The sequence below is a fragment of the Crotalus tigris genome, unplaced genomic scaffold, assembly GCF_016545835.1.
Source record: "Crotalus tigris isolate CLP2741 ecotype Arizona unplaced genomic scaffold, ASM1654583v1 scf7180000017771.5222438, whole genome shotgun sequence".
NCBI classification, from domain to species: Eukaryota; Metazoa; Chordata; class Lepidosauria; order Squamata; family Viperidae; genus Crotalus; species Crotalus tigris.
Window position 1 is genome coordinate 1444699 of NW_024096622.1, and position 13305 is coordinate 1458003.

The 13305-nt window shown below is 35.0% G+C and overlaps 1 protein-coding gene across 2 annotated transcripts in view; it reads right to left on the reverse strand.

Annotated features, from left to right (window-relative positions):
- Positions 1-13305, reverse strand: part of EPRS1 (glutamyl-prolyl-tRNA synthetase 1) — a 53187-nt gene that overhangs the window by 29918 nt on the left and 9964 nt on the right. Inside the window, exons 7-13 of one of the 2 annotated variants that reach the window (XM_039341619.1) lie at positions 11833-11959; positions 9792-9984; positions 9196-9367; positions 6286-6519; positions 3224-3308; positions 2036-2095; positions 1719-1739 (exon numbers count right to left, since the gene is read on the reverse strand). In XM_039341619.1, the coding sequence (XP_039197553.1) occupies positions 1719-1739; positions 2036-2095; positions 3224-3308; positions 6286-6519; positions 9196-9367; positions 9792-9984; positions 11833-11959 (892 nt within the window). The remainder of the gene's footprint in view (positions 1-1718; positions 1740-2035; positions 2096-3223; positions 3309-6285; positions 6520-9195; positions 9368-9791; positions 9985-11832; positions 11960-13305) is intronic. The other variant, XM_039341620.1, reaches the window with a different exon arrangement.

Here is a 13305-nt window from a genome sequence, read left to right on the forward strand (position 1 = left end):
TTCCTTGCAGACAGCTGGTCATTTGCATTCTTTTAGAAAGTCGTTGAGGCCACTGGGAGGTTTATCTGTGTCCTGAGGGTCACTCCAAGGATACAACACCCAGAAACAAACTGAGCAACATGGTATATGTAGTACGATACAGTGAGACATGTGCAGATTTGTATATTGTGGAAACAAAAAATAATATCACTTCACAAACACATTGCACAACATAGGAAAAAAAACCATCAGGACAAGTTTCAGCAGTCCATCTGCATTTAAAAGACAAAATCCACTCTTTTGAAGATAGCAAAGTCCACATTTTGGACAGAGGACCGCTGGTTTGAAAGAGGGCTGAAAGAGGCCATCTACGTAAAAATTGAACAGCCCTCTCAACAGAGGGAGAGGGATATGATATTATCTATTTCCTGTCTACAACATAGTCCTTTCAGCAGTTCCAAGAAGGCTCCACACCCATTTGCACTACTCAGGTGATCCTGAGGAGACAGATAAACCTCCAACAAGTAGCCTTAAAAACTCTCTAAAAGAATGCAAATGACCACTTGTCTGCAAGGAATAAAATCCTTCCATCCCCCATCATCCAGTCAGAACTGAAGAAGCTTCTTGGATGAGAAGTGAAATGTCTTCAAAGAAAACCAAGGAAGTCCAGTTGTCTCTTGAAAAAAACACCTTTAGGATATTCTTAGAAATAAGAGAAGTATCACTTTTGCCTTTGCTGCCTATCATGAATACAAGCAAATAGTTAATGTAATAATCCTTACGTTACAGGTTTCAGTGTCAGCTCTCTGGTTCTGGATGAGATTTATACACTAGCATCACTTATGTGATTAAAAAGTATGTAATGATATAAATAGTTATTTTATCCACAATTTTTGGAAAAACTCAAAATCTTTAATTAGTCCTTGTCTAACCAGCAGATGTTCACTGCATCACAAAAGGAGAATTCTGCTCTGCTCTAATCATTAAATTTTGCCAATGCTTCTATTGATAAATTTTCCTTTCTTGAGAGCCAATAGTATCTTATAGCACATTTAATACTTTAGCTTCACTCTTGATCAATGAGACATCACTATACAGGTAAATGTACAGCTCTAACAAGTATGCAGTCCAACAGCTTCAGCTAAAAATTATGTTTTGTAAATGTATTACACAACTAATGCAGCAACAGAAAGAACCAATTGATAATCCCTCAAATAAATGAAGAGAAAAAAGTAAAAGAACTATAGGAGACTACAAGACACATGCCAGGCAAGCAAATACTGAAATCTGAGGGAAAAACAAAACCTATTTGAAAACAAAGACCCAGATGCAAGTTAAAAAATAGGAGCAGCCATATAATTGTAGAGCAAGAGTTCGCCTTATTATAGTGTCCAAGCACTTGCTGCCAAAAAGTAACTAATCATGTGAAGATGCAGTATTCCTTCTTTAATCTTTCAACTGAAGAATAATGAAAGAACTTTACTGATTATCTTACAAAGGAAATATTATAGCCTTCTGTGTACTGCAGAAAGGCAACCTGGAAAAATTTTAAACTCTCGTCTCTATTGAGAAATCATGTTTTTCTCTTTAACATAGGAATAATGCATTTTTATGGAAATATATATATAGCTCTTGTTATGTAAGCAAATGTGACTGTGTATGAGTAACTGCATGATTGCTTATGCTATGTATGCTTACTGTAAGCTATATGCTAAGGCAGAAAAAGCATTAAGTAATACCTTCTTACAGATAGCTCGCAGCTTGATGGCAGAAAAATGAAATGCAGAATTTCATATCAGATTTACAAAATTAGCAAAACACCATTACCTTCCCAAACAGTTAAAAAACAATTCAATTGATTTTGCAAAAGCATGTAATATTAATGTAAGCCTTGTTAGCAAGAAGGACATTCCATTTTCCTGAAAAAGAGGCAGATGAAGCAACAAATTGCATTCACTAGTCTTGAAAGGACAGTCAAAGAATTCTGGATTCACTATCCACAACAGAGCAGGTTTCCACTTGAAATGTCATTAAATTAAAATAAAGACAAATGTACCTTTTTGTTAAATGACCAAATTTTATCCCATTCCATATTTACAACTGATCTTGAAGATCCCTGTAAAATATAAAGGAAAAAATGCATTGTCTGAATAAGTAATAATTTGATACACGATTTGATACACGCAGGGCTTTTTTTTCTCATAGAACGCCCAGAACGGAGTTCCAGCACCTTTTTTGGATGGAACCTTGTCGGGTAGGCAAGGCGGGTTGTATGACAGGTGTGAGTTCCGGCACTTTTTTTTTTTTTAGAAAAAAAGCACTGGATACACGATGATAAATGGTGTAAATAGTGTAAAGCCAATCCTGTCTTTATTGCTAAATGGTCAGTATCTTGCTCGTATATATTTAATTTAATTACATATTTTTAATCAGTCAATACAAGCAAAATCAGAAATCTCTATATCCATCAAGTAGCAAGAAGGAAGTAACTTATAAATCAAAGTACTTTAACTTACATAATAATAATTGTAACCATTTCCCTGTGTTTATTTTTGTTTCTATGTGTATAAACTATAATTTTGTAACATGACAGAAATATCCTTTTTAACAGTATAGCAATATTAATTAGTTATTTTGAGAAAATAAATCAATTAGAGGAAATGTTTTCATAATTAATATTTTTCTATTGCAAGACAAACAGCTTATTTAATAATGTGTGCTTTAATAAACTTTCAATTCTTCAGAAACTATTCTAACTATATATACTAAAAACTAATTTTCAAACTGTGTTATCCCTCACATAGTACAAAAATATTTGCTTTATAAAATATTCTATTTCAAAATTATGTTTGCCAAAATAAAGGTGGGATATAAATGAATCATAAAAACAAATGAAATTATTGTTATAATTTGTAATGCTACTACAAATGTTAAGAAGCTGGGATTTTTGTCTAACTCCAGATCACCTTTTCCCATCTGTAAGTCTAGCAATGAAGGTAGCATGCTTCTCAAAAAAAAAAAAAAAAAAAATACAGAATCCTCTCTGATTTTCCCCTTACTGCCTCACCCATTTTCCTCAAATCTTGTCCCAAGGGAAGCAGGTGATCTCTCAAAAGAAATTTGGGGAAGATGCACAGTTTGCAGGAAATTCTGCAAGTCAAAGATGAGCAATGGATTCCACCATAATTTTACAAAGGCACTGTAGCAATCTCTTTCTACCTAATTTGAAAATAAAGACACTTACCTGTGCAGCTATAAACTGTTTCAATCCTTCTACTGTCATACCTCTTCTAAGGACACCACGCACTGTTGGAAACCTTGGGTCATCCCTTGAAGAAAGGGATCAATATTCAGTTTAATACTAAAGAAATGGGATGGCTAAAAAAAATATGTTTATGAATTGAAAACACCAGCTAGTTCTCTAATCCACAACCTTATCTTAGACTGGATCAGTTCCAATTTCTAATATTGGCTAATTGTTAGCATCTATTTAATTCATGGCCTTTTCCTTAGAAATAACAAAAATATCAAATAAACATAGAAAACTGATGGCAGAAAAAGACCTAGTGTGGTCCATCAAGTCTGCCCTTTGAGTTTGTTTTTTATTTTTTTATTTATTTTTAATTATTTTTTACTTTTAAATTTTTGTTGATGATGGACATGTGTTTATCCCAAGCATGTTTAAACTCAGTTACTAATGACTGACCCAATATCTCCTCTGGAAATTGGTTCCAAGCTTTCACTACTCTTTTTACTGAAGTAATAGTGATAATTTAGTGATAATTTATAACATTATGTTTGAACTTTTCCTCCTGTCAGTTTGAGATTATGCCCCTATGTTCTTGATTTTTGCTTAATATTGAAAATGGAATGGAATGGAATAGAATAGAACAGAACAGAACAGACAGAATAGTATAGAATTTGGAAAGGTTGTCCAATTTCTTCTTAAAAACTTCAGTGTTGAAGCATTCACAACTTCTGGAGGCAAATTGTTCCACTGATTAATTGTTCTGTTAGGAAATTTCTTCTTTGTTCTAGGTTACTTCTCTCAATTATTTTCCATCCATTGCTTCTTATCCTGCCCTCAAGTGCTTTGGAGAATAGCTTGTCTCCCACTTCTTTGTGGCAAAATTGCTACTTCTAGAACCATATTCACACGCTTGATCTATTTAAAAGTTCCAATCATGTCATCCCTTTCCCTTCTGTCCTCCAGGCTGTACATATATATCTCTCCTGATATATTTTGTCCTGCAGACCTCACACCATTTTTGTTGTCCATTTGCTCAATCTTATCGATATCTTTTTCTTTAAATGAGATCTTAGAATTGTATTCCAAATGAGGTCCGACTAAAACCCTATATTTATGGGTGTATATTTAACTGACTCTGAAAAGTCAAAAATTGTCAAAAGTCTTTCAGAGGGATGCAGCACTCTTGAAATTGCTAAGACATTGGGGTGTGATCACAGAACCAGGGTCGCAAGAAATGTGTTGAGAAAAAAAGACACACATTAATTGCCAAAGATTTGAGAAGAATCAAACATGAAGCTACGAGGAACCCAGTATCTTCCAATACTGTCATATTCCAGAACTGCAACCTACCTGGAGTGCCCAGAAGTACAAGGTGTTCAGTGCTCAGAGACATGGCCAAGGTAAGTAAGGCTGAAACCCAACCACCACTGAACAACACCCATAAGTTGAAACGGCAATACTGGGCCAAGAAATATCTGAAGAAAAGATTTTTCAAAGGTTTTATGGATTGATGAGATGAGAGTGACTCTTGACGGACCAGATGGATGGGTCCATGGCTTGATCAGTAATGGGTACACAGCTCCACTTTGACTCAGATGTCAGCAAGGTGGAGGTAGGGCATGGTATGGGCTGGTATTATTAAAGATGAGCTAATTGGACCTTTTCGGGTTGGACTCAAAATCAACTCCCAACCTTACTGCCAGTTTTTAGAAGACACTTTCTCAAGCAGTAGTACAGGAAAAAATCTGCATCTTTCAAGACCATGATTTTTATGCAGGACAATGCTCCATCGCATGCATTGAAGTACTCCACTGTGCAGCTAGCCAGTAAAGGCCTTAAAGATGAAAGATAATGATATGGCCCCCTAAACCCTATTGAGAAATGGGCCCTTCTTAAACAGGAGGAAAATAGTACACCTCTCTGAACAATATCTGGGAGGCTGTGGTTGCTGCTGCACAAAACGCTGATTGTCTACAGATCAAGAAACTGACAGACTCCATGACTAGAAGGCTTATGACTGTTATTGAAAAGAAGGGTGGCTATATTGGTCACTGATTTTTTTTTCTGAAATGTCAGAAATATTTGTACATGTTGAGTTGTTTCTTTACTATTCTCACTTTAACAGATGCAAATAAACAAATGAGATGGGCAAATTTTTGTTTTTCATTTAGTTGCATGATAATTCTGTACACTAATATTGCCCAATAATTGTATACAACATATTCTCCTAAGAAAGTCAAAACCTCACTTTTACTTTCTTAAATGTTCAGGTTTGAGGTTTATTAGCATTTTGGATTGACCGAGAGCACTGTAGTTGTTCAATAAGAAAATTAATCCTCCAAAATACAATTTGCCTAATAATTGCCCACAGTGTAGTGATGCATCCTAGAATTTTGTTTGACTCCACAGCTGCCTGGGCACACTGCTTGCTCATTTTGCAGTTATCTAAGAGCAACCTAAATCTTTTTCTTCTGTTGTTCTGTCTAACACTGTATTCCCAATATTAAACCCCCAATACTATACCCTGCCAAATGCATTTTATTAGGCAAGTTAATGCACATTATCACAAGTTACCCCCAAGAGCATTAGGGAAGAAACAGAGCCATATACTTACACACTACTCCCAGACACTGAAAATCATCCTTTCCCCTCAAGCAAATTCTTTTACATCCTTTCATATTGACCAAATTAATATTGTACAATATTTTTGAGCGTTTAAGGAACCACAAAGGAAAGAGGAGGAACAGAAGCAGAGAGGCACCTGAAGGCCTCATGAAGTCTATGAATTAGTAATAACATTAAAAAACATAAAAGCCAATATTTTTGAGTACTTATAAAAGTACAAAGTCTAAAAGTAATTTATTTCTTCTGCTAACAGCAAACACATAAATGTGATAAAGTGTAAGGATCATATTTAATTTAAAAATTTTATATAATTGGAGGTTTTATTTATTAATAACATGTAAATTTACACTATGAATGCAAGAGTGAAATAATCTGGTACACATTTTAGAAGCATCCATACAGACACCACCAAGCTAAGCAACTTTACTTACCAGCCATCTACCAGTCCTTCATTGACAAACCAAGTGAGCTTTCTTTTAGAAAGCAAAGTATTGTTGAGGTTTAAACGGCTGTACTCCCAGATGTAGGGCTTTCTTATTCCCAAGGCTTCAATGATCCAGTAGAATTGCTCATCTCTATCATGGTATTCTGTTGTTCTTAATGCATGAGTAACACCTTCTACACTGTCCACTATGGGGCAGGCAAAGTCGTATGTGGGGTAAATACTGAAAGTTAAGTAGAGACAGATTTAACCTTCATGCACACTTGACAGATGTCACATCTTACCATTAATAAATATCAAAAGCAATCACTGAAGCAACAGTATTTATCAGTCTGCTAGTGCACGTAAAAAACAAGAAGAAGAGGGTTTAAAGCAATTGGAAACTTTATACTGTATTTGAATAGACTGATAGTAAGAATCAGTTATTCCTAAAATGTTAAGGAGTTTTGGGAGAATCTATTATGAAATCTGGGTAATATGTTATTTCTCATAATAACGTATATTCCAAAAAGGGAGGAAATAGAAAAGTTTTTGATTCATATATAGTACAGGAACTCATACTTAAATATTAGTTAATACAGCAAAATTTGGTTGAGAGAATATTCCAGAAAATAAATAAATATCAGCAAATAACATTTCTCCAATTAACAAGAGTATGTAGAAGCAAGAGAGCAATTTTAATGAAGAATCAATGTGGAAGAGAAAGATTCTTACTCTTTCTCAAGATCACTACAAAAGTTACCAAATCAAGATTTATCTTCCTGAATTTCAAATGTTCATGGGGAGAAGGCTTAATAATAATAATAATAATAATAATAATAATAATAATAATAATAATAATAATAATAATAATAATAATAATAATAATGAAAGTAGTAGTAGAGGTGGCGCAGCAGTTAGAGTGCAGTACTGCAAGCCACTTTAGCTGACTGTGTTCAGCAGGTCAGCGGTTCAAATCTCACCGGCTCATGGTTGACTCAGCCTTCCATCCTTCCGGGGTAGGTAAAATGAGGACCCAGATTGTTGGGGGCAATGTAAATATATATATACATTGCTTACTGGTGTACATCATTTAGAGAGTGCTTGCACTTAAAGCGGTATATAAGTCTCATAAATAAATAGTAGTAGTAGTAGTAGTAGTAGTAGTAGTAGTAGTAGTAGTAGTAGTAGTAGTTGGAAGGGACCTTGGAGGTCATCGAGTTCAACTCCTTGCTCAGGCAGGAAACCCTATACCATTTCTGACAAATGGCTGTCCAGTCTCTTTTTAAAAACTTCCACTGTTGGAGCATTCACCGCTTCTGGAGGCAGGTTGTTCCATTGGTTAATTGTTCTAACTGTCAGGAAGTTTCTCCTTAGTTCTAGGTTGCTTCTCTCCTTGATTAATTTCCATCCGTTGCTTCTTGTCCTGCCTTCAGGCGCTCTGGATAATAGCTTGACTCCCTCTTCTTTGTGGCAGCCCGAGATATTAGAACACAGCTATCATGTCCCCCCTCGTTCTTCTCTTCGTTAAACTAGACATACCCAATTCCAGCAACTGTTCCTTATATGTTTTAGCCTCCAGTCCCCTAATCATCTTTGTTGCTCTTCTCTGTACTCTTTCTAAAGACTCAACATCTTTTTTACATCGTGGTGACCAAAACTGGATGCAGTATTCCAAGTGTGGCCTTACCAAGGCATTGGAAAGTGGTATTAACACTTCACGTGATCTTGATTCTATCCCCCCGTTAATGCAGCCCAGTACTCTGTTGGCTTTTTTGGCAGCTGCAGCACACTGCTGGCTCATATTTAAGTGATTAGTTCTTACTTTTTTAGTTCAGGGTTTTTTTCCTCTCTTTTTTAAGAGAGATAATTCACCCTAATAAACTCCTAAATTTATCAAATAAGATTGAAAAGCTATTTTTTTTACATTGCTCAACTGTGGACTTATGAAAAGTACAAAGAAGAACTAAGATGATTAGATAAAAACATATATACTGTAGAATGGTTGCAGGAATTGGGTATGGCCAGACTAGAAGAAAGAAGGACTAGGGGTGACATGATAGCAGTATTTTCCAAAGCACAGAAGGTAAGACAAGAAACAACAGAAACTAATCAAAGACAGAAGCAACCTAGACTAAGGAGAAACTTCTCAATAGTGAGGACAATTAACCAGTGGAACAGCTTGCCTTCAGAAGTTGTGGGTGCTTCCACCACTATAGGTTTTTAGGAAAAGACTGGACAGCCAACTTTATGAAATGGTATAGGGTCTCCTGCTTGAGCAGGGGGTTGGATTAGAAGTCCTCCAAGGTCCCTTTCAGCTCTATTCAGATTGAATATCTCAATAAAAGAAAATCTAAAAGAAGTACTTATAGAATTTCTTTGTTCCATTCTGCCCATCTTCAGGTTCAGTAGATGAAGAGATTCAGTCCTGTCTCTAACCTCTTTCTCATGGGAATGATTTAGTCCTAGAGTTTAAGAACTTAAAATTGCTAATTGTCTTAAGAATAGATGTTCTTCCATATATATTATGGAATATAGAATAGAAATAGAATACAACCTGGTTTCTGGTTTCTTGGAAACAATTTTAATATTTCAGGCCTTCTTTATTTTTGTAGAGAGTTTAATAGCCTGGTAGAATCTGATACTTACTATCTATCTATCTATCTATCTATCTATCTATCTATCTATCTATCTATCTATCTATTATCTATCTATCTATCTATCTACCTATCATTTATCTATTTATCTACCTGCCTACCTATCTATTCAGTATCAGATTCTACAAAGCTATAAAATTCTCTACAAAAATAAAGAAGGCCTGAAATGTTAAAATCATTTCCAAGAAACCAGATTGTATTAATTAAAAAAAATAGAGTAGAAAGTCTAAGAAAATGAAAGGAAGTTCTTCCTCAATACATACTTGTACTTATTTCCAGTACGTGGGTGTGGCTGATTTTTACAACGATAAAGAGTTGGGTCTCTCATGCATCCATTATTACTATTCATATCAATTTTTGCTCGTAGACAGCAGGTCTGCCCAAATTCTGTTCCTTTTTTCATTTCCTCCCACATTTGAAAATTCTTCTCAACAGCTATCAGATTACAAATATTTAATTAGGATTAAATTTGTTCTAATATTATAATACAATATTTACAAATGAAAAATAACTTATATTTATCTATAAAATAATTTGCATTTACCTACAAAATATATGTCTTTGAATCTTATCTCAACATTATTTCCAGTTGGTTGGACATTATCCAGTCATAAATTAAACCAGAAACCATTATTCATATATGGCTTGATTCATGCATCACAGTCAGCCAAACTCAAACAAATAGTGTGTTGGCTTATATGAGATACTTAAATGCAGCCAACATCTCAATGAGGTTATTTTTAATCATTATCTCAAACACAGAAGGTTATGTAACTTATGCTAATGACATAATTACCAAATATTAGATGTTTCATTAATTCAATTTAAAAAGAATAAAACTTTGATAAAAACATCTTACAATTATTCCTGTGTTTAGATTCTATTCTCTGTTCTCTCTCCATTTTCATCTGTTCTGCTGGTGTATCATCCACATAAGCCTTTCCTTCATGAATGAGTTTCTCAGCGTATTTCATTATTTTTTCAAAATGATCAGAAGTGTATGTAAATTGGTTGGGCTTAATTTGAAGCATTGCAACATCTTCCAAGATCACCTGTATATAATATCAATTAGATTGATATTTAAAATTGTTTACAATTATTATTGTATTAGAGATGGCAACCTCTCCTAAGTTGCTACATTTTATCATTTCAAAGAGCTGTAAATATGTAATTAAAGAAATAGAATTTTAGAAAATTTACTGACAAAGCCAATTGTCAACGCTGAAATATTGTATATTCTTGCTTTGACAAAATATGCAGAACTGTCTGGTATTTTTAGAGTTAATGCAGAGACGAAGGGGGGGGAAGGAAAAGCCCAAAAGTGAAAGGAAGGGAACCTTTGCCCTTCACACTAATTGGAGAACATATATCATGACAGCAAAATAGGGAGTGGAAATGCTAGCAAAATACTGCTCGTGGGTGGGGATTTTAGATCTTAGCATCCCTTCGTTATGCTGTGCTGACATTTTGTAACATAATAAAAAGACTTTCAGGAAAACCAATGCCTGGAAGTTCTTTGAAGTGTTTCATTAGCCGGAACCATGACACCAATGCTGTCTACTTAAAAGACTATCAGAAGTTTCACAACATTTTAGTAAACTGTTTATGGATTGGATTCTTTGTCCTTACACTTCAGCATCACCCAAAACCGTTGTAAAGCATTTGGGAAATTACTGCTGCAAAATCTGAGAATAAGCAATGAACTATATACGAGCAGAACACTGCACAATACTGCCAGTGTGTACTATTTGGGCTAGAGAATCAGGAAGCAGTAAGAAATAAGGCACTCTGCATAATACATAGTAGATATTGTTAACATAACCAGGCACTATTAACACACAAACAGTGCAGGGATAGATTGCTATTAATGAGACCATTTCAATATTTTTTAAAAATTGGATTCACTTAAAATTAGGCTTGTAGTGATGTTATTTCATAGTAATTTATATGTTCTATAACATACTCTTCCATACACCTCATTATTTGTTATTCTAATGCCATGAGCAATTTGCAGTTCATTCTGTGTCATCACAAAGGCATCAGATTGGCTAGAAATGAAATCCTTCTTATTCAATTTTCTAACCCACCTTAAAGCAATATAAAATATAATAATAGTAAACTGTTTTGAAAGGTAGTAAATTTTAACTGTTCACATGGGCCTGTTATAAGGTACTTAACTCTGCAATCTTCTCAAAACGAAACCTAATCAAGATTCCATGCACACCAACTACTTAAAAATATCTCAAGAAATACAGTGTGATATTTCCTCACTTTCTGCCTTTATAGCCCTGAAAAATATCATCCAGAACTTGTTCATTTAATTAGGTTCTAATAACGTTTCAAATATTACTACAAAAGCATGGGAACATGCCATGGAAAGAAATCCCTTAGTCCAACAGTAATGAATTTGAAGACAAATGTTACATAATTTCAAAATAGTAAAAATAATGACATATTATTTTTTTAAAAAAACAAGCTGAAAATTCATCAGGAAAATAAATTTTCATTACATTAAAATAGATGAGAAATCAACACTGCCCACATTTATTTACTTTTAAAAATGATTTTTTTTCAGCAATCCTATAAAGCAGTGCTTCTCAACGTTTGTGTGACGGTGACCCCCGTCACACAAACGTGCCGCGCATGCGCGGCGCCACCCCATGTGCGGCGCGCATGCGCGTGCCGCCCCCCAAGGGGGTAAAATGGCGGATCACCTTGTTTGGCGACCCCCGAGAAATGGTCGATCGACCCCAAATGGGGTCACGACCCATAGGTTGAGAACCGCTGCTATAAAGGAATTGCATTTAAAGTGATTTATACCCTTTGTGAATATACCCAAGATCTGACTTATCCTCCTAATTTCAGTTCTAAAATAAACCATACATGAATGTCTGAAATACCTTTTCAAAGTCTTCTTTTTCTTTCTCTGGATTTGTATCATCAAATCTCATGATCAATTTACCCTTGAAGGTGACCTGGTAGTGCTGATTCAGCAGAGCAGCTTTTGCATGACCAATATGCAAGTAGCTAGAAACAAAATCAGAAAAGAAAACAACATAATTTAATTGTTTCAATATGAAAGGAAAAAGTAAATATAAAAAGTAAATATAAAACAGACAAGAAATGAAACAACATATAAAGTCCTACTACAACAGACTCCATACAGTCAATATATATTTTGCTTAGAATAAAAAAACTTGTCAATGTTTAAATTTCAGCCACAATTTCATAGCCTCATTACTCAATTGCCAATGGCCTTTTTACATTAATTACCCTATCCCTTACTATCTGTCAACCTTCACAGTACATGATGGATGAAATTTTCTTGAACAAGTCTGAATTCATGCAGGATAGGACTAAGAACACATAAAGGAGCTTTGAAGTTACTAATAAAATAAGAATTTCCAAACGGAATATTAATCAATTATGAGTATTACACACAGAGACATTCTTATAACACAGTCACATTATTGATGCGTCTACATGAAACTGCAAAGAATGCAGTTTTGCCCATATGAACAAAGCAGTACAATATTACCAGTTTCTGGCATGCAGCAGACCGGTGCCGCAGGGGTTGGGGACCCCTGGTCTAGAACATTTTACGTTTTTCTCATCAAAATATTGGCTACTTCTAAACAACAGGCATTTGCTAGGGAAAAATTACTATCAATATACATAGATTCTTCTAGTTTTCAACACTGATTTATAATCTACAATTGTTCACCATTTTCCATGTCAAACACAATTCCTTTGGTCTTTGATAACATTCAGATTCATACTTATTGTTGCCTCATACAATATATAACGCTCACAATAATCCAGGTTCTCAGCCAGCTACACCACCTGCATATAAAATTACATGCACATACCTACTTATATATTTGTCTGTAAACAAACAACTAAACAAGCATCACACAATCTTGCTTATTCCTTACTTAATAGTCATCCAATCACTAAGTATTGGAGGATAGCAAGGTTGGCAGAGATGGTAGACTACAAGGTTGTCAAAATGGCAGAGAAGGCGGGGGAGATAGGCAGGTGGGGGAGCTGAAGAGGAGAGGATCTTTACTGAAGCTGTGGGCTGGGAGGGACTAAGGCAGATGGCTTCAATTGGGATAGGTCCTCACCTAACGACCAATGGATTTGCTTAACCATGGCAATGGGGAATACCAAGACTGTCATCACTAAGTGATGCTGTCATGTGATGTCATGGTTTAGGAATGCATTGCTTAGCAACAGACATTCCAGTTCCAATTACTGTCATAATTCAAGGGCTACCTGTATGCTTCTGTTACTTTAAATAAATATTGTGTGAGCTCTCCCTTTACTATCTCCTCCAAACCCCAAACTATGAGTATAATACAGAATGGAAT